This window comes from Anguilla anguilla, chromosome 11 (assembly GCF_013347855.1).
Source record: "Anguilla anguilla isolate fAngAng1 chromosome 11, fAngAng1.pri, whole genome shotgun sequence".
NCBI lineage: Eukaryota > Metazoa > Chordata > Actinopteri > Anguilliformes > Anguillidae > Anguilla > Anguilla anguilla.
The window spans coordinates 7,728,324-7,746,228 of NC_049211.1; the positions used below are offsets into that span (position 1 = coordinate 7,728,324).

The 17,905-nt window shown below is 51.5% G+C and overlaps 1 protein-coding gene across 1 annotated transcript in view; it reads left to right on the forward strand.

Annotated features, from left to right (window-relative positions):
* Window positions 1-17,905, forward strand: part of casz1 (castor zinc finger 1) — a 57,987-nt gene that overhangs the window by 2,828 nt on the left and 37,254 nt on the right. Inside the window, exon 2 of the mRNA XM_035382198.1 lies at window positions 16,047-16,622. Coding sequence (XP_035238089.1) covers window positions 16,047-16,622 — 576 coding nt within the window. The remainder of the gene's footprint in view (window positions 1-16,046; window positions 16,623-17,905) is intronic.

A 17,905-nucleotide genomic window follows, 5' to 3' on the forward strand; every position in this document is an offset into this window, starting at 1 on the left:
CTCTGGGAGGGCCGAACGCGGGGGCCCCCCAAACCCCCGCCGCCCCCGCCCCCCCGGCCCCGACCCGCCCGCCCGCCCGCCGCCTCTTTACGGCGACCGCGTCTCTCCGTCCCCCTCTCCGCGTCGCCGGCGGGGGGGGGCGGCCTGCGGGGGGACATCGAATCGGCTCCCAAAGTTTCCCCCCGGAAGGGCAGTCCGGCGCTGAAAAAGCCAAAACTGAGGAGACTACGCCGATGGCGATTCCGTAAAAACGTGCGGTTCACTTCATTTCTCAGTTTTAAGCGCTGTCTCCCTGTGAAACGCACCCCTAGGTTCTTGAGTACTGTGTAAGAGGGACAGGTGTGTGAGAGTGTGGCTGGCTCTCCGGTTTCAGAGTCACCTGTTGCAGGCCTCAGTTCTTCGGCGCTGTTTAAATCTTTCACCTCTAATGAAAGACAGCATCCCCGCAGGGATGGGCCTGTTTGTGTCTCTCAGCTACAGCTGGGCCTTGCTTCCCTATAATACTTCAGCTATCGCTGCTGATAATAGTGATAGCAAAAAAAGATAATAACAATTCTTCTTCTTCTTATAGTTCTAGTTCTTCTTCTTCTGGTTCTATTTCTTCTTCATCTTCTTTTTCATCTTCTTCTTCTAGTTCTTCTTCTACTTCATTATTATTATTATGATTATTAAGATTATTATTATGATTAGTAGTAGTAGTAGTAGTAGTAGTAGTAGTAGTAGTAGTATTAAATAAATAATATGAACGTGAGGGCGTATGTTGCAGGATCGCTCTGGTCCGCAGCGGGGGCAGACTCTGGCGCTCTGAGCTGAGCGGACGCGGGCCGAGGCGCCGGCGCGGTTTTCAGATCTCGCGCCGACGCCGGGTCTGGAGGAGACAGCGTTTCTCTCCGGGCCGCCGGATTGGCTGTGATCCGCCCGCCGCTACCGTCTGCTCCGCGCCGTCGGCCTCGGCGGCTGGAGAGAGCCCGGCGCTGACAACCGCGCCATTTGAAGTCCTCTGAAGTCGAATTTCCCCCGCCCTCCCCCCCCCCCCCCCCCCCCGCCCCCCCCATTTTGATGTCTTGTGGCGCTTCGCGTTTCGTTGCGCTCGCTTTAGAAAGGCACGCTCGGAAAAATTAAAGTCACCGTCGGCAGGCGCAGGTATCCCCCTCCGCTCCGTTGCCGCCGCCGACGCCCGGCTCTTCCCTTTGATCTCCCCGTCAAGCCTTCTCCCGTTTCCAACGGCTGGAGCTCGCCAGAGAGCGGCGGAATCTAGAGCGTCTCCAGGAAGAAGACGTTTCGGAAGATGCGCGGGAGCAAGGCGTCACCTTCGATGAAAGCTCGGATTGGCAAGTGAGGGGGGGGGGGCCGGGGGGGATGGGGGGTGGAGGGGGTTGGCAACGCAAAACGATAACGAAGCCCGATTCATCTTTCGCGGCCCGTTAAAGCAGCTGAGCCGAAGTTCTCCCCGGTGCTCGGCTCCCTCACCCTTAGGTGATGTGGCTGCAGACGAGGCCGGACGCTAACCATAGCTGGGGGCGTTCGGTCGCCATACAGGTGCATGCAGTCGTTCGCGTGTTGTTTGCGGGTTGAAGACGGACGCCATTTTGGCTCCGCGCTCGACGCGCCACAAACGGGCACCGCTGCCCATGCCCATGTCGCGCGCGCCAGCCCGGTGAGTGACGGGCACTGTGTCGGAACGCCGTTTTTCGGGAGAGAACCTGGGCACAAGACGGGCAGGAGAGAAGGAGGGAGAGAGAGGGAGAGAGAGAGAGCGAGCACGATGACGGCTTTGGTAATTGCTAGTTGTGCGGGGAGTTGGTGGACAACAAGGCGGCCTCTGGAAGACCCGGAGCACAGATAATGACGGGGTGGCACCAGCTCTCTGACAGCGTTAATCTGAGACCATCCTGCGCGCCCAGGGGTGGGGGGGCTGGGGGGGGGGGCGCGTGATATTTACCCTGCTGGAGAGGACGTCAAGCCCGCTCCGGCGGCACAGATTACCCAGCAGCCTCGTCGAGGAGGCAGACTCCCCTGCCTCACGAAGGAGAGGAGAGGAGAGGGGCTAGATCCGCTAACCGCCCCGCAGCCCCACCGCCCCCTCGCCCCCACCCCGCCCCTGCCCCTACCCCTACCACCCCACCTCTGCTCCAGGGGTTACAGAGGAAGGGAAGAATAAAGAGAAGAAGGCAGGAAAACTTTCCCCCCCCTCTCTCTCTTTCTCTCCCTGTTCTTTTCATCTGAAGTTTTCTCCAGCAGCCGTTTGGGCGTTTCGCCGCGCGTCAGACGCACCGAATGAATATGCAAAACGCGCCATATGGTCGCCATGGCGCCGGGGACTAGGTGTGTCCAGAAGGCAGAGAGCGACGTCGACGCATTATTCTCCCTCTCAGACTGCCGCGGTGATGCCGCGCGGTACGAGATGCCCCCTCACGCCCGGACGGTGTGAGGCGTTGGGGTTGGGAGTCGGGGCGTGGTGTGGATGAGGCCGACGGAGAGCTCTCGCTGTGATTGTATTTTTAGACGTTCAGATGCTACCCTGACACAGCTCTGATTAAAAGTGATATTTCTGACACATTAGGATACGCACGGGAAGTAACCTTCTCTAAAGCGTTCATTATTAGATGCACGGCAGACCTGAATATTTATAAAATTCCCTTAAATAATTAATAACAGCAATCTGCTACAGTAATTCATCAGATTTGCACTTCAACAGAGTATCCGTTTTCACTTTAAAATAATAATAAGAAGAATATTAATGTTGCAGAAATGTAAAACGGGTTCCTGTATTTCTCAACCTGAAACATTTTTACACCCAAGCTTTAATATTCAATTTAGCAATTGCTTTTTTTAATTCTGACATGCTATCATTTAACAATGTATCTTCTAAAATTCCGATTGCAGTGTTGACGTAAAATCCACCAATAATGATTAATATGTCTTTAAAACATTTACCTAGTCTTTTTTTTATTATATATTTGCTTTTTTAAAGTAAAATTCCATCTCAGGAAACCAAGTGGGTTTTGGTGTAGAATTTAGAAGGAGCTGCAAAATGCTGTGGTTTTTATCAAAAGCAAATTCTTCATTTGAGTCAGCTTGCAGCACTTCCTTTTTGTGTTCTTCAGCCACACAGACATTGCATCTGTGTTTAGACCTCACAACAAGGTCTGACTTTCTAAAATATATATCAATACATTCCTCTCTTATATATTAACGTGTACAGAAAATACTGTGCAAAAGGCATACATACCATATTTATAATCTTAAAATAAATCACTCTGGTACTGGCTTCGATATTATTAGTGTTGATTGTTTTATGAAGCTTAAAAGAACAGCACACTGTGATGGAGGTTGGCGGAGGCAGCGTTCGAACAGTAATGACCTGAGTTTGGTGTTCCTGGAAAACGCTGGTGCAGCAGCAGTGGGCGCGTGTTACTGATGTGCATCTGCTCGACTGCTCTGCAGGCGCATGGGCACACACCGCCGTGGTGTGTGTGCCCCGAGACTGGGGCACAGCAACTCTGACCTTCAGCCGGTAGAACACACACACACACACACACATGCATACACACACACGCAGGCGCGCGCGCACCCACGTACACACACACACATGCATACACACGTGCACGCATATGCACACACGCACACACACACACACACACACAGACACGTGCGCGCACGTACACACACACACACACATGCATACACACGTGCACACATATGCACACACGCACACACGCACACACACATGCAGGCATACGCACACACACACGTGCACACACACACTCATACGCACACACACACACGCATAAACACACACATGCATACACACACACACACACGCACACACACACACACACACACACATGCAGGCATACGCACACACACACGTGCACACACACACTCATACGCACACACACACACACTCAAACTCACACACACACATACATACAAATACACATGCGCGCACACGCACACACACACACACACACACACACAAACACGCACGCACACACACACACACACACGCAGACACATACGCACACAGACAATCAACCTTGATCCTTATCAGGTGTTGAGGTATAAATGGAGGTGGGGGCGCAGCGATTTTTTGGTTCACCCGCATGGGGAAAGCACCCGGTGGTGCCCCCTGCCCCTGGCTTGGGGCAGCACGCTCCTGCTCTGAGCGTCGGGAAAGGAGGGCGCCACCTGTACCCTCGCCTGCTCACGGAAAGGGTTTACTCATACCGTAAATGTGTGATGATGTCAGAAGGATCACTAGAACGTAACTCTTCGTTGCACGCAATTCGATCTGCAGTGACAGTGCACCGTAAGCCGTTTTTTCTTGTTTTTACAGTTTTCAGACGTTACCATTTTTGGTGAGAAAGGTCTGTCACGATGCTGGGGTTTTGCCAATGTTTGAACTTGTACCCAATCCCGAAAAGATGTTTAGGGGGCACCCGTGACTCGTTCCTCTGTGCAAAAAAAAAAAGAGGGGATGGGGAGAGAGAGGGATGAAAAAAAAAAACAGGGGAACGCTGTGAAGCAGAGCAAATGTTTTAATGGTGGCCTGGGATCGATGTTGTCAACAAGGCTTCCTGTCTGGAAATGTATGTTTTTGGCTAATGTCACCTCTTCCTCTCATTTCAAGGGGAGAAGGGTGCAGGAGAACCCAAAGTCAGTGGTAAAGAAAGTAGGCTGGGTTTTGAGGGAAGTGCTTTCAAAACATGGACTGCGCACGAGTCCTGTATCTGAAAAACAAATTTAAGGAACTAACCTTGGAAATCAATTAAGCATTTCCCAGGAGCTGGAAATATTTCCTAGGAAAGACCACCTTTTTTTTTTGCCTCTGCAAGATTCAAACTGTCTATCAAATGTTGTCTTACTCAGGAGGCTTGTGGCCCAGTATTTTATCCTATCTTTCTTTTTTTTTTTACTGCAAAGTGCCTTATAGGCTGTCAACATGTCTTAAGAGTCTTGTTAAAGAAATGCCACAACCCATTTCCGTTTAATGAAATTCATATGCTGGAGAGAGGGGGCATGTCCAAACATCTAAACAGACTGCTTTTTAGGTTTCACATTGAGGTTATGTGAGAGGGCGTCCTGTGATTGACATTATCTGGCCTGACAGTGCTTTATATCAAGGTTAACCTCACGCACAGAGGAGGCGGAGGACTGGACGGTCACACTTTCTCTCAACCCCCCCCCCCCCCCCCCACCGGTTTTACCACACTGGGGGCGGTGTGGTGTTGGGGGTTGGGGGTTGTGAGCGGAATCCCACCCCCCCCCCCCCCCCCACCCCCCACCCCCCCTTCATCTCGTCATGCGCAGGGGGGTGGGGGTTGGGGGTGTGAGTGTGAATGAACCCCCCCCCCCACCACCGCGCATGATGGGATGAAGGGGGGGGGGGGGGGGGTTGGGGGGGTTGAGCCGTTTGCCTGCGCGCGCCAGGTGGAGATTTCCGCACTCTTAATTGATAACTAATCGACCGGCTTGTGCAGCCTCTCCCCTGGAGATCGAGCCGTAATGGCCGCCTGTCTGAGTCAGCAGTGCGCTCCGGAACTGCTAAATTAAATATATCCCGCTCGTAATGAGGCGCAGTGACGGATGCCGCTCTCGGGGCCCCCGACCTCTCCGGGTTGCCTGGCTGCAGAGGAGCCCTTGCCCCCCAAACCCAAACCCAACCCCCACCCCCCCCCACTCCCCTACCCCACTCTGGCCTGTCCACTAACAACAGACCCCAGCAACAAAAATACAGGGTAGCAAACTCCAGCAGTTAATCTGTACAGATACCAGCTCAAGGGCCTATCAGCCCTGTGGTGCCACAGTGAGCGTCGTTAATTAGCACACACACACACACACACACACACGCATGCACACACACGCACACACACACACACGCATGCAGACACACGCACACACGCACACCCACACGCACCCACAACCACACACGCACACACACGCACACACACACATGCACACACGCACATGCACACACTCACACACACCCACACACACACACACACACATGCACACACACGCACATGCACACACCCACACACACCCACACACACACACACACACACACACACACACACACACAAGCACCCACAATCACACACGCACACACCCTGACCCCTCTGTGTTTTTTTTTTTAGAGAAGTAAAATTCCATCTCAGGAAACCAAGTGGGTTTTGGTGTAGAATTTAGAAGGAGCTGCAAAATGCTGTGGTTTTTATCAAAAGCAAATTCTTCATTTGAGTCAGCTTGCAGCACTTTCTTTTTGTGTTCTTCAGCCACACTGGTACGCAGGCATTGCATCTGTGTTTAGACCTCACAACAAGGTCTGACTTTTTAAAATATATATCAATACATCCTCTACAATCCTCTCTTATATATTAACGTGTACAGAAAATACTGTGCAAAAGGCATACATACCATATTTATAATCTTAAAATAAATCACTCTGGTACTGGCTTCGATATTATTAATGTTGATTGTTTTATGAAGCTCAAAAGAACAGCACACTGTGATGGAGGTTGGCGGAGGCAGCGTTCGAACAGTAATGACCTGAGTTTGGTGTTCCTGGAAAACGCTGGTGCATCAGTGTTACTGATGTGCATCTGCTCGACTGCTCTGCAGGCGCATGGGCGCACACCGCCGTGGTGTGTGTGTGCCCTGAGACTGGGGCGCAGCAACTCTGACCTTCAGCCGGTAGAACACACACACACACACTCATACGCACACACACACGCATAAACACAAACCCTACCAAGTCTTGCGTCTGGGTGATGGACTCTGTAATGTGGCGGTCATCCCTCCCCAAGACTGACGCGAAACCCAAGTATCGGGGCGGGGGGGGGGGGGGGGGGAGGGTGGCTTTGGTTGCGAGGCAGTGAAAGGATGTAAATAAAAGTTTCGCCCCCTCTCCCTGCCTCTCCTGGCTGGTACCTTTTATGTAATTTTCGTTGGGTGCGTATTTCGGGAAGTGGGAATGTTTTGCAGATCAGCGCAGTGGTCTGTCTTTAAGTACAGGGACGGAGGAGGAGAGGTTTGTCTCAAAGTAGTGCACCAGCTGCCCCACTGCGCAGCGCAGATACGCAGCCTGCGCAGAGCTGACGGCTGCTGTGCCATTCATGCAGAGTCACATTCAGTTCAGACTTTAAAAAGTTGTTTTTCAGTTTTTGTTTTTTTTAATGCATATATCTACACATTGGATCACATGCAGCTTGTAGTATTTATTCATTATTAAAAAATAGGTACATTATTAGAGTTGTTTTTTGTTTAAAATGCTCTGTTCTAGAATGAAAAGAGTGATTGTTCGAAAGCCTTGTTTGCGGTAAGACCCAGGAAGGAGGGAAACGGGTTTGCCTGTCCTCTGGCTTTTATGATACAGTACAAGCAGTCAGGGGCACCACTAGGGATTATGGGCCCCACAAAAAGGTCTCACATCGGGCCCCACCACTTCAGGCCCCCTCATCCCTGCACAGTCACAGCACGATGTTTTGATGGCCCCTGCCAGTCTGGGCCCTTGGAATCATCCCCTTCCCCATGTGGGGCCCCTACACGCAGTACCACACGCAGCTATTTAACGGTGTGCGGTTTAGCTGTTATCCAGTCTTCTGTGTGTGTGTGTGTGTACGTGTGCGTGCCCATGTGTGTGCATGTGTGTGTATGTGTGTGTGTGCATACCCATGTCCGTGCGTGTGTGTGTGTGTGTGTGTGTATGGACGGACGTGTGTGCCCATGTATGTGCATGCGTGTGTGTGTGTGTGTGCATACCCATGTGTGTGCGTGTGTGTGTGTGTGTGTGCATACCCATGTTCGTGCGTGTGTGTGTGTGTGTGTGTGTGTGTGTGCGTGTGTGCCCATGTGTGTGCATGTGTGTGTATGTGTGTGTGTGCATACCCATGTTCGTGCGTGTGTGTGTGTGTATGGACGGACGTGTGTGCCCATGTATGTGCATGTGTGTGTGTGTGTGCATACCCATGTGTGTGCGTGTGTGCGTGTGTGTGTGTGTGTGTGTGTGTGTGTGTGTGCCCACGTGCGTGCGTGCATCCTTGCTTCCCGAGGACTTGTTTGTTTGTCTTTGCCGCGGCGGGGCTGGCGCGTCCCTCTCTGCTGAAGGGCCGCGTCTGATACCAGCCGGGGGGGACGCCGCGGCGGGCGCCCGGAGCGGGGCCCTCAAGGTCGGCCCAAAGACGGCACGCAGCGCCGCAAGGTCACGCTCTAGACTAAAAGCAATAAGTGCTTTATTGACAGGAAAGAGCGGCGGGCGAGCGGGCGGGCCGATCGGCGGCAAACTGACGCACTCGTAATAAGATGGATGTGTGCTTGCGCGTGTACGCCGCACACGCGTGTGTTTGGTCTCGCGCCCCCGCGGCTGTATGTCTGCCTGCGTACCGACGTGTGCGTGTTTATCTACTTTGTTTGTTGAGTGAATTTTGTTTATTTATTTTTTTCTAGTTGAGATACAGAAAGTAACTTTTTTTCTCTAGGCTTTTTTTTTTCCCTACTCGCTGGACGTGTGTGGCTTGTGCCACTGCAGCAGCCACGGCGAGAGAACGTTCACTTGACCATTAAAAAAAGGACCAAGCACTTCACAAGTAATTTTTGTTGGTATTTCAAAATGGCCGTGGCCTTGTGCCTAAGTGGCAGGGGTGTCTGTATTGGGTCGGGCCTACCCCGGGGCAGGGTTAGGCTGCAGAAGGAGAGTACGGCGTGACGCTGTAGACGCAGGCCGCCCTCCGCGCTCGTCCGTCTCGGCGGACATGTTGGCGACGGGGAGCGGCGCGGGGCTCCGTTAAATTACTCGACAGGTTTCCGTGGGAACGGGCAGCCCAGCGAACCTATTTCACCAGCGAGTCCCCCGACGGGCTCAAAGGAGGAACATTCCATCTGTCCCCACCCTCCACCACCCCCCCACCCCCTTACCTCGTACCCCATGCCTCCTCCCCAAACCCTGGGGAGTCTCTCTCTCTGTAATTCCTCCCCATACAATCTCTCAGTCCCCCCCCCCCCCCCACCACCAACCCCAGCACCACCCCAAATATTCTCAACGCAAACTTTTCCTTCCGCCTTGTCTTTTTTTTAAACCGTAGTTGGCAATGGCATTGTTTTTAATCATCGGAACCCAGAAATTATTATTATCGTTTCTGACGTGGCAATTAAAACTTCAGGTCAGACGCACAACGAGCGGTGATCAGCAGCCAAGCTGAGAAGTTTTAATTAGACGATCAGAACCATTAATGCACAAAAAAAAGGTGTGCGCTGGGAAATTAACGGGAACGTCTTAATCAGGGTTACCGACTCCGAAGAGGAGTCAAGTGAACGGAGAGCAAAAAACAAATCATTTCCGCACCACTGGGACAAAGCTCAATTAAATATGCATGCGGAAAAATGGAAATTTTTTGCATCAGCACAGAATGTTGAGGAAAAAAAAAAAACAGGGGGGGAAAGAATCTCACGACAGGGTCGCGGATCTCGCTTATTGTTATTCCCGCGTAATAAAAAACGAAAGGGAGGCCAGACGCGGGGGTCCCCGCTGGGGCGAGCCGCGCGTTTGTCCGTCAGTCGCTCTCTCTCTCTCTCTCTCTCTCTCTCTCTCTCTCTCTCTCTCTCTCTCTCTCTCTGTCTCTGCTCTTCTGCTTCCCGCCGCCGCCGCCGCCGCCGTGGCTTGGCCCCGCGCGCGCGAGAGAGAGAGAGAGAGAGAGAGAGTGAGAGTGAGAGAGAGGAAGAGAGAGATAGAGTGTGAGAGAGAGAGAGAGAGAGAGAGAGAGAGAGAGACGGGGAAACGTGTCCTCTTCCTCTGAGCTGTAAATTAGAAAAATAAAAACACAGGCGGGGGGGGGGGGGGGTGGGGGGTGGATGGGGGATCGGGGAGCGAGGCGGAGGGAGGGGGGCGATGGCGGGCCGTGCGGAATGGGTGGGGGTGACGGGGGGGGGGGGGGGGGCACACGCGGGGCCTCGGTCCCTCAACACCTTGAGCGACTGAAACACAAAGGGTTCACTCAGCCACACGCCAGGAGCCTCGGCCTTGTCAATTAATCTGCCAAAGGTTTATAATCTTATAACCACAGCTTTTTCTTTTTTTTTTTTTTTTTTAAAGAGCAGCCCAGTTGGGGGGTGGGGGGGGGGAGTAAGGGGGGGGAGGGGGCCACTGTGACAGAAGCCACATTAAATAATAAAAAAAATCCTCAGCTGTCGAGACTGTTCCCAGACCTGTTTTATATTAATTAACCCAACGTATTATTATTTTTCCTGTTTTTTTTTTTTTTGGCCTGGTGTCAGTCAGGACGCGTTGAGGCCCTGCGTGACTTCGTCCCTCGGCTCGGAGATTCCGCGGCGCGTTTCGAGAAGATGAGCAGGGGGGCTCGTCTAACCCCAGAGCCGTCCACTGAGCACTTTCCCGGGGCGTGCTTCATCCCCTTTTAAACATTTAACCCAAATCCTTTCCCCCCGCTGCCTGAATGCATACATTAATACGGTTATTTCACGGGGGGGGGGGTTCGACCCAAAGGCTCCTCCCTAGCTTCTCTGGCTCGAACGTCGCTCATCTGAACAGTCAGACAAATTAGAGGGGTTGCTCTGTGTTCCCCGGGCCAGGTGAACGGTCCGTCCGTTCCGCCGCCTTCCAAAACGTTAAGCGCGAACACCTTGCCCCGCCCGCCCGTTTGTGAGAGAGAGAGAGAGAGAGAGAGAGGGAGATCGGTGGTACGCCACCAATCCAAAGCCGCCATTAACGCCCGCTTCCCCGCACGCGGGCACGGGCGCTGTTAGAGTCGGCACACGTCCGCGCGAATAACGCGCTTCCAGCAGCGTCATTAGGATCTGAAACGCCACTCGATTGGGCGTAATGTCATTCTGGCTCACAAACAGAAGTTGTGGCGTTAAACGACGAGATGCGAAGGGTTTTTTTTTTTTCGAGACGCCGACAGTGACAGGGCGGTGTTTTAGTCATTTAAAATGTTAACTATGCCGGCGTTCATTTCTGGGAATTGGAACCGAGGTAACAATGTGCTTAAAATAGCCCTTGTTTTAAATCTTTGCGAATTGTAGAAGAAAAGCACCATTCTCTCTCTCTCTCTCTCTCCCTCTCTCTCTCTCTCGCTGTTATGTGTTTAAAATAGTTTCTTCACTTTTTCTCAAGGTTTTTGCCTTATACAGGCAGCTCTTCGCCGCAGTCCCTGCCCTGTGCAGTTTCCTGTAAAAACTTGTCATCATTACAATAAACAGCACCACTTTAAGGCAAAAGAGGTTTTCTTTAATAACGTTGCACACCAAAGTCCCGCCTTTTTTTTCTCTTTTTTTTTTTATACCCCGCCACTGCTTAGGGGATGAATGTGATTTTGATCATAGGTGTAAGTCTTTGAAAGAGTCTTGTTTGTAGGGTTGGCACGCGTCCTAATTTTCCTATGGGAGCCACCCAGTGAGCTGTGAGGGAAATTCAGCAGGCACACTGTCCTTTAGAAAAGAAGAAAAAAGAAGAAGGAGAACAAGAAGTGAAGAAGAAGATGGGAATGTTGAACTAATCTGACACGATTGTTTTCAGTTCACGTTTTCGTTAATGTGAATGACTGCTCCCTGGTCTTATGGGGAGGGGGGAGGGGGTGGGAGGGGTCCCCCCAAAAGAGGGGTTTGTTCTTTCATCTGCGTCCCCGTTGATTTTACCGTATTGTACGCCGTACTGCACACGAATGACTGGAGGTAAACATGGGAGGGTAACCATAGCGATCTCCATTGTACGCAGTGGAAAGAGGCGGTGCTGCGGGCAGCCTTATATATTAATCCCGCACAGGGTCGCGGGCCCGTCCAGCTCGCAAGCCAAAAATAATCGTTTAGCTGTTGGGACGGGGCGCAGAGCTGAGGAGCGATTCTCCCCCCGGGCCAGTTTTTCACCGTCACCCTGAGAGACGCTGCCCAAGAACACTCCCCCCCCTGCCCCCACCCCCCCCCCCCCCACAGCCACATCGCCCCCCCACCCCCCCCCCCCCACCCCCCCCAAAACAGCGCCGTTCCATCTACCAAGGGGTGCAGTAAACATCTCCATAATATTTTCCTACCTTGATTCCATAAATCAGGGAATGCAGTGGGAAACGGACATTTTTATTAATGTTTTATTAAGTCTGGTTCTGCTTATTTAGCAACGTTTGCCTTCGCGCGCGAGCTCCTTAAACGTCGGATAAATTAACATTCTATTGTGCGTGTGTACGTTTGCTGTGCGCGTTTGCATGTGTGTGTGTGCGTGCGTGTGTGTGTGTGTTTTTTAAAAGCGAAGAGAAAATCAGGCCGGTGTTTCTGAAATTCTTCTTTCCACAGGAGGAGCGGCAGGGAGCCTTCGGTGGGGCACGTGCTTGTTTGCAAAAATGCACATAAATAGTGGGTAATGGAAAGAAATAGCTTCTCGGGGTCATTTCCTACAAGGAAAGCGAGATTGCGATGCAAAGGAAATCAGTAGTTAAAGCATGAAATACGGAGCACAGTAAACAGAAAAATGACCTCTGCAGCTACGCCCAAGCGACCTCAATCTTCCTTCGGAGGTGTTCTGAAAAAAAATACTTTAAAATTTATGTCTTCCACTTCCTAATAGTTTTTCCAGCTGAATTTTTTTTTTTTTTTTTTCCAAATTGCTGTCCTTTTTCGAAGGTGACCCTTTCACCCGGGCCTGTAATTGTCTAACACAAAAATGTACAGTTAGTGCTGTTTATATATATACGGCAGCCTCCAGAGTGTACGCAGTTCCTCAAGTCATTGTTTCAGGGAGGAAGCCGTCCATGTAAATACAGTAACCGAGAAAGCATGTGCGGGGAGCACTAGGTGCACTGTGAAGCCGCCCAGGTTAAAAAAAAAAAAAGAGTTTGGTGACTCAAATCTGCCCCAAGTTCTTAGCCCAAAGAATGAGAACTCATCGGCTGCTTGGTGAAGAAATATGAAAAACTGCCATTTCTTCCATTTTTGACATCTGCTTCTTATTCAACACACGTTGTACTGTAATACTGTAGATTGAGAATCAGGGCCTATTATATCTGATAATTCAGTCTTCAAAGTAGACGTGTAAGATATGGATTTATTATGGTAGGGAAATGGCATCAGGTGTGTCCGGGTTTGTGTTCAAGTTTGTATGAATGTTATTATAAATACACAAAACTATGAAAGATAATTAATCAATGTGATTTTATTTATTGGAGCACAATTTGACATTATATTGCTGCTTACTGTGAAGATATTTTCACAGTAAGACTTTTGAAAAGCATATTAACCGTTACATTTACTTTTAAAATAATCTGTGGTGCGCTGCGCTCTCTTTTTTATATTGACATCTTTATGAAACGGGGAGCAAAAATAGCCTTGGTGGTCATGTTGAAACCCAAGGAAAAAAAATGTGGAGGGATTAATATGATGTATATAGCTTCTTATCCTCCGAGCCTTGGCACGATACAAGTTATTTACAACACGATAAAGATCTGGACTTAGAACAGACTTGTTTTCGGCCCGGAAAATCTTATTCAAGGTTAACTTTGGTGGGTCTTTTAATCAAAGGATGATTAAAACTGAAAGGTAAGTGTGGACAAGGACTCCAGCGCTTTTTCCCTAAAAAGGAAGCTTAGAATGAGGACCGCAGTGGCAGCTGTGACTGCTTTTCGCTGGTGCAGCTGTGGCAGATCTTAAAACTAACCAGCTGAGGTCAATGAAATTATACGTTCGTAAACAAACGGGGGAACGAGCCTTTGTTTTAAAACACATTTGGCCGGCATGTGAAATGTGGCTGTGAAATCCAGACGTCCTGGAGTTTGCAACAGTTGAGATTTTATTTCGATTTTTTTTGGATATAAACTTCAAAAAAAAAAAAGTGTGGAAGGGGGAAGGGGTGGATTTGAAGGTCTTAGGCGGGTGACTTCTATCGCGTATATTTGTGCAGATGCTGTCTGGTTGGAGAGCAGCCCTAAATATAACTGGGGTGAATGTGGGTGGGGGTGAGGGCGGACGGGGGGGGGGGGGGGGTTAATGCTATTGAAGTTCAGCGGTAGAGGTCCCTGCGTGTGAAAGCATGTACAGTCTGGCTGCACCGGAGCCTGTCCCTATGATCTGAGGTTCCCTCCCTCTAGCCAAACTCCCCGATCCCTGGCTGCGGTCGCTCTGGCATGGCGGCCGCGTTTCTCACCCGACGGTTAAGTCAGTGCCGTGGGCTTCTCTGTGCGTGTCGCCTCTGAGCGCAGCAAAGTAATGACATCTTTCAGCAACACACACACACACACACACACACATTCGCGTTTACAGCTTGTTTCAGTCCACCGAGGGGAACAGGAAATCTGTCTTCTGCAGGGTTCTGTCTGAGTCCTAAAAACACGAATATTAGTAAGGTGCGTTTGTGTATGTACAAGCGTGCGTGTGTCTGTGCATTTGCGTGTTTGCTTGAGTGTGTGTGTATGTATGCTTGTGTGTGTGTATGCATGCATGTGTGTGTGTATGTATGCATGTGAGTGTATACATGCATGCGTGTGTGTGTGCGTGTGTGTGTGTGCATGCATGCTTGTGTGTGTGCGTGTGTGTATATGTGTGCGTGTATGTGTGTGTGCATGCATGTGTGTATGCGTGTGAGCGTCTATGCGTTCGTGATTGTGTGACTCGACAGGAGGTCTTGTGTGGTCGGCCGCGAGAATAAAGATATAAATAAAACTGTGTTTTGTCACTGAAATTAGACAATAGTTGAGGGGGACCGGGGGGGGGGGAGGGGAGGGGAGGGGGCGTCATTATCGCAGAATTATGGTTGCATTTTTTTTCAGAGCGTGCAGGTAGGAACAGAGCAGAAAGTGAAAGAGACATTACAGGAGAGAGAGAGAGACAGAAAGAGAGAGAGAGAGAGACAAAGAGACAGAGACAGAAAGAGAGAGACAGAGAGAGAGACAGAGAGAGAGACAGAGAGAGAGAGACAGAGAGACAGAAAGAGAGAGAGGGAGAGAGAGACAGAGAGAGAGAGACAGAGAGACAGAAAGAGAGAGAGGGAGAGAGAGACACACAGAAAGAGAGACAGAAAGAGAGAGAGGGAGAGTGCTTTGAGAGACCCGGGGTCCCCAGAGAGCAGGAAGGTGGCGGTGCCGCGCGGTGGCACGGTGGCACGGGCACTGGCACGGGCATCGGCTCGCTCTCTGTCTCGAGGTTGGCGGTGAGCGCGGTGCGATGATGCTTCGCGCGAGCGGCGGGGAGCCGCAGGCCCGCGGTAGCGCCGCGCGGCGCGGCGTAGCGCCCAGCGCAGAGGACCGGCCCGCGTTTCGTTCGCTCCCGGCTGTCAGGGAAGTTTAAAACTAAGCAGTCCCGCCCGCGAGTCTGGCAGGACCTCCGCGCCTCTCTCTCTCTCTCCGGGTAAAAGAGAATATAAAGTTTCGGCGTGTTTTTATTTCGCTGTCACGCGCGCGAAGCCCGGATCGTCGCCGGGGCTTCGTGCGGCCGCTCGCGGCTCCGCGGGGGGTCTGACTCAGATCCGTCTGTGGTTTCGTTTTTTTTCTCGTCTTTCGTTTGCACGGTTTTCTGGCGGAGGAGCCTGTTTGCAGGTTGACGTACAATGAAAGTCTGACTAAGCCGCTTCTGAAAAGGTGTGACTAACAACAAATGCAGCTTCTTTGTTCCTTTTTTTGTCCTTTTGATTGTTGTCGTTCGAGAGGTGGCGGGCGCTTTTGGGGAGTAAAAATAGACAGCTGTGAAAATGTAGACGCAAAATAAAATATCTGTTCTTTTTTTTTTTTTTTTTTTCAAACGATATCATTTTTTTTTCCGGTCCTTGCGTGTGAACGTGTCGGCTGTGGTTTGGAACTTGGTGATGTGGATTGAGAAGGTTAGCTTTTGTCCAAACTCAGTGACAATAAGGCCATTTACGGCCAAGCTAAATTTAAAAATCAGTCAACTGCTCTTGACGAATGCGTAGGGTTAAATCTCTCTGAATGTGGGTGCAGGTTTATCACAGATGCTCTATGTATGTCGTTGTCTTTGGTTTGAGTTCATTGACGTCTAATTTTCCTCCTGTTGTCTGTTTTTTTTCTTCCTACATGGCCATCCCCACCCTCCAAAAGCTGAAAGGACTTTATGCACTGAAAAGACCTCAGGAAAATCCAAGATGGCCGCGAAAAGGAAAGGTGGCCTAAAGCTGAACGCTATCTGTGCCAAGCTGAGCCGGCAGGTGGTGTACGACGGCAGTTCCCAGCATGCCGAGGGGGACCAGAGCGTGGCGGACAACAGCGAGAAGGGGAGCTCGCACTACGAGGAGGCCGACCGGCCGGAGGCCGACTTCCCCGAGGGGCTGGGCCTGGGGCCGAGCCCGGAGGAGGACCAGAGGCGGCGCGAGGCCATCGAGAAGTGGGTGAACGGCGAGTACGCGGACGAGCTGTCGCCGGGCGGCGGCGGCGGCGGCGAGCCGCGGGAGCACAGGCCCCTCCCCCGGGAGGAGGCCCCGCCCGAGGGCGTGTACATGGTGCAGCCCACGGGCTGCAGCGAGGAGGAGGACAACGCCGACGAGCCCGGGACCGTGTCCGGGTCCCGGGCCAGCAGTTACCGCGACGACAGGGACTCGGAGGACGCCCCCCACAAGGAGGACAGCTACACCCCTCCCAGCGAGCCTCCCGTCCGCCCGGCCCCCTTCACTCCGCCAGGTAATTTCCCGCTCCTTCGTCACTCTCCACTCCCTGGCCCTTAGGGGGAGGGGGGGATGGAGAGGTCACCGGCTCCTCATTGCCCCTCATATATATACGGTTTGGAGATTTGAAAGCGTATTTTTATCTCAGGTCCTGCTTGACCTTCTATTTTACCTCCACTTTAAAAAAAAAAAGAAAGAAAAAAGAAAAAAAAAAAAGAAAAAAAGCTCAGGTCCCAGGGGAGGGGGCTGTGGTTGATATATTCTGTTGTTTTGTGACTTTGCCATATCCACACATGGGCTTAAGTGAACCTTCTCGCTGGAGAGAGAGAGAGAGAGAGAGAGAGAGAGAGAGAGAGAGAGAAATCTAAAGTTACAGTATGAATAGCCTGTGACATCGCTGCCCCACGGACAGATGCAACCGGCAACCAATTGGGAAAACAAGGAACTATGCCGTTCACCGAAATAAGAAATTAATATTTGGAACGGGGCGTAGTGTTCACATATATGCAGCCCCAGCTGAAGGCCAGGGGTACTGGCACCTCAGGACGGGCTTCATATTACGGGCCAGGATTGCATTCGGAGTCTTTAATTTTCCCCAAGCACACTAAACTTAGCCGCCGGCTAGCGAGCTGGCTAGCGCCGTAGCCCGTCTTGGTGGGGCTCCAGGTGCGGACTCTTTTTTACAGGGGGGGGGGGGGGGGGGGGGGGGGGGGGATTATCTCATTTTTCCCTGAATCTGCAGAGCTGGGGGAAACAGATATACGGAAAACAGAGCGGCAGGAGCTGAGCCGAGGTCCGTTTCCAGGGCTCCGGGGTTTCTCCGTCGCGGAATATCCGTCCGGGATACTCACGCGTTGGGCGTTTAGTCATTATCAGACAGCTTATTGTGGGGTTTGAGGAGAGGATGCAGTTGATTGTCGTCCTCATTCATCTTCCGTTGATGCATTAGTAATTTCGGCCGTTGTGAGATCGTATGGATAAACCCGCGCCTGGGTCTCCGTAGTGCTCGTGTGGTGCTGCGCACAGTTCGCCGTACAATTTACGTTACAGTTACCGTGTCTTCGTTAATGCCAGGGCCGTAAAACCACTAGGTACCTCGCAACAAAAGACATGTTTATTTGGATTTATTTAGATTTGTTTACACGCCCCCGCCCCCCGCCCCCCCGCCCCCGCCCCACATTCTGTCACCACCGACCGTGAAGGAGATAAGACACGGCGGAAGTCTGCTTTTGCCCTGTAGCTTTCTCGGTTTTGACAGCGTAGTGGCACTAGCGTGTAAAAAAAAGAAAAGTGCAGCGT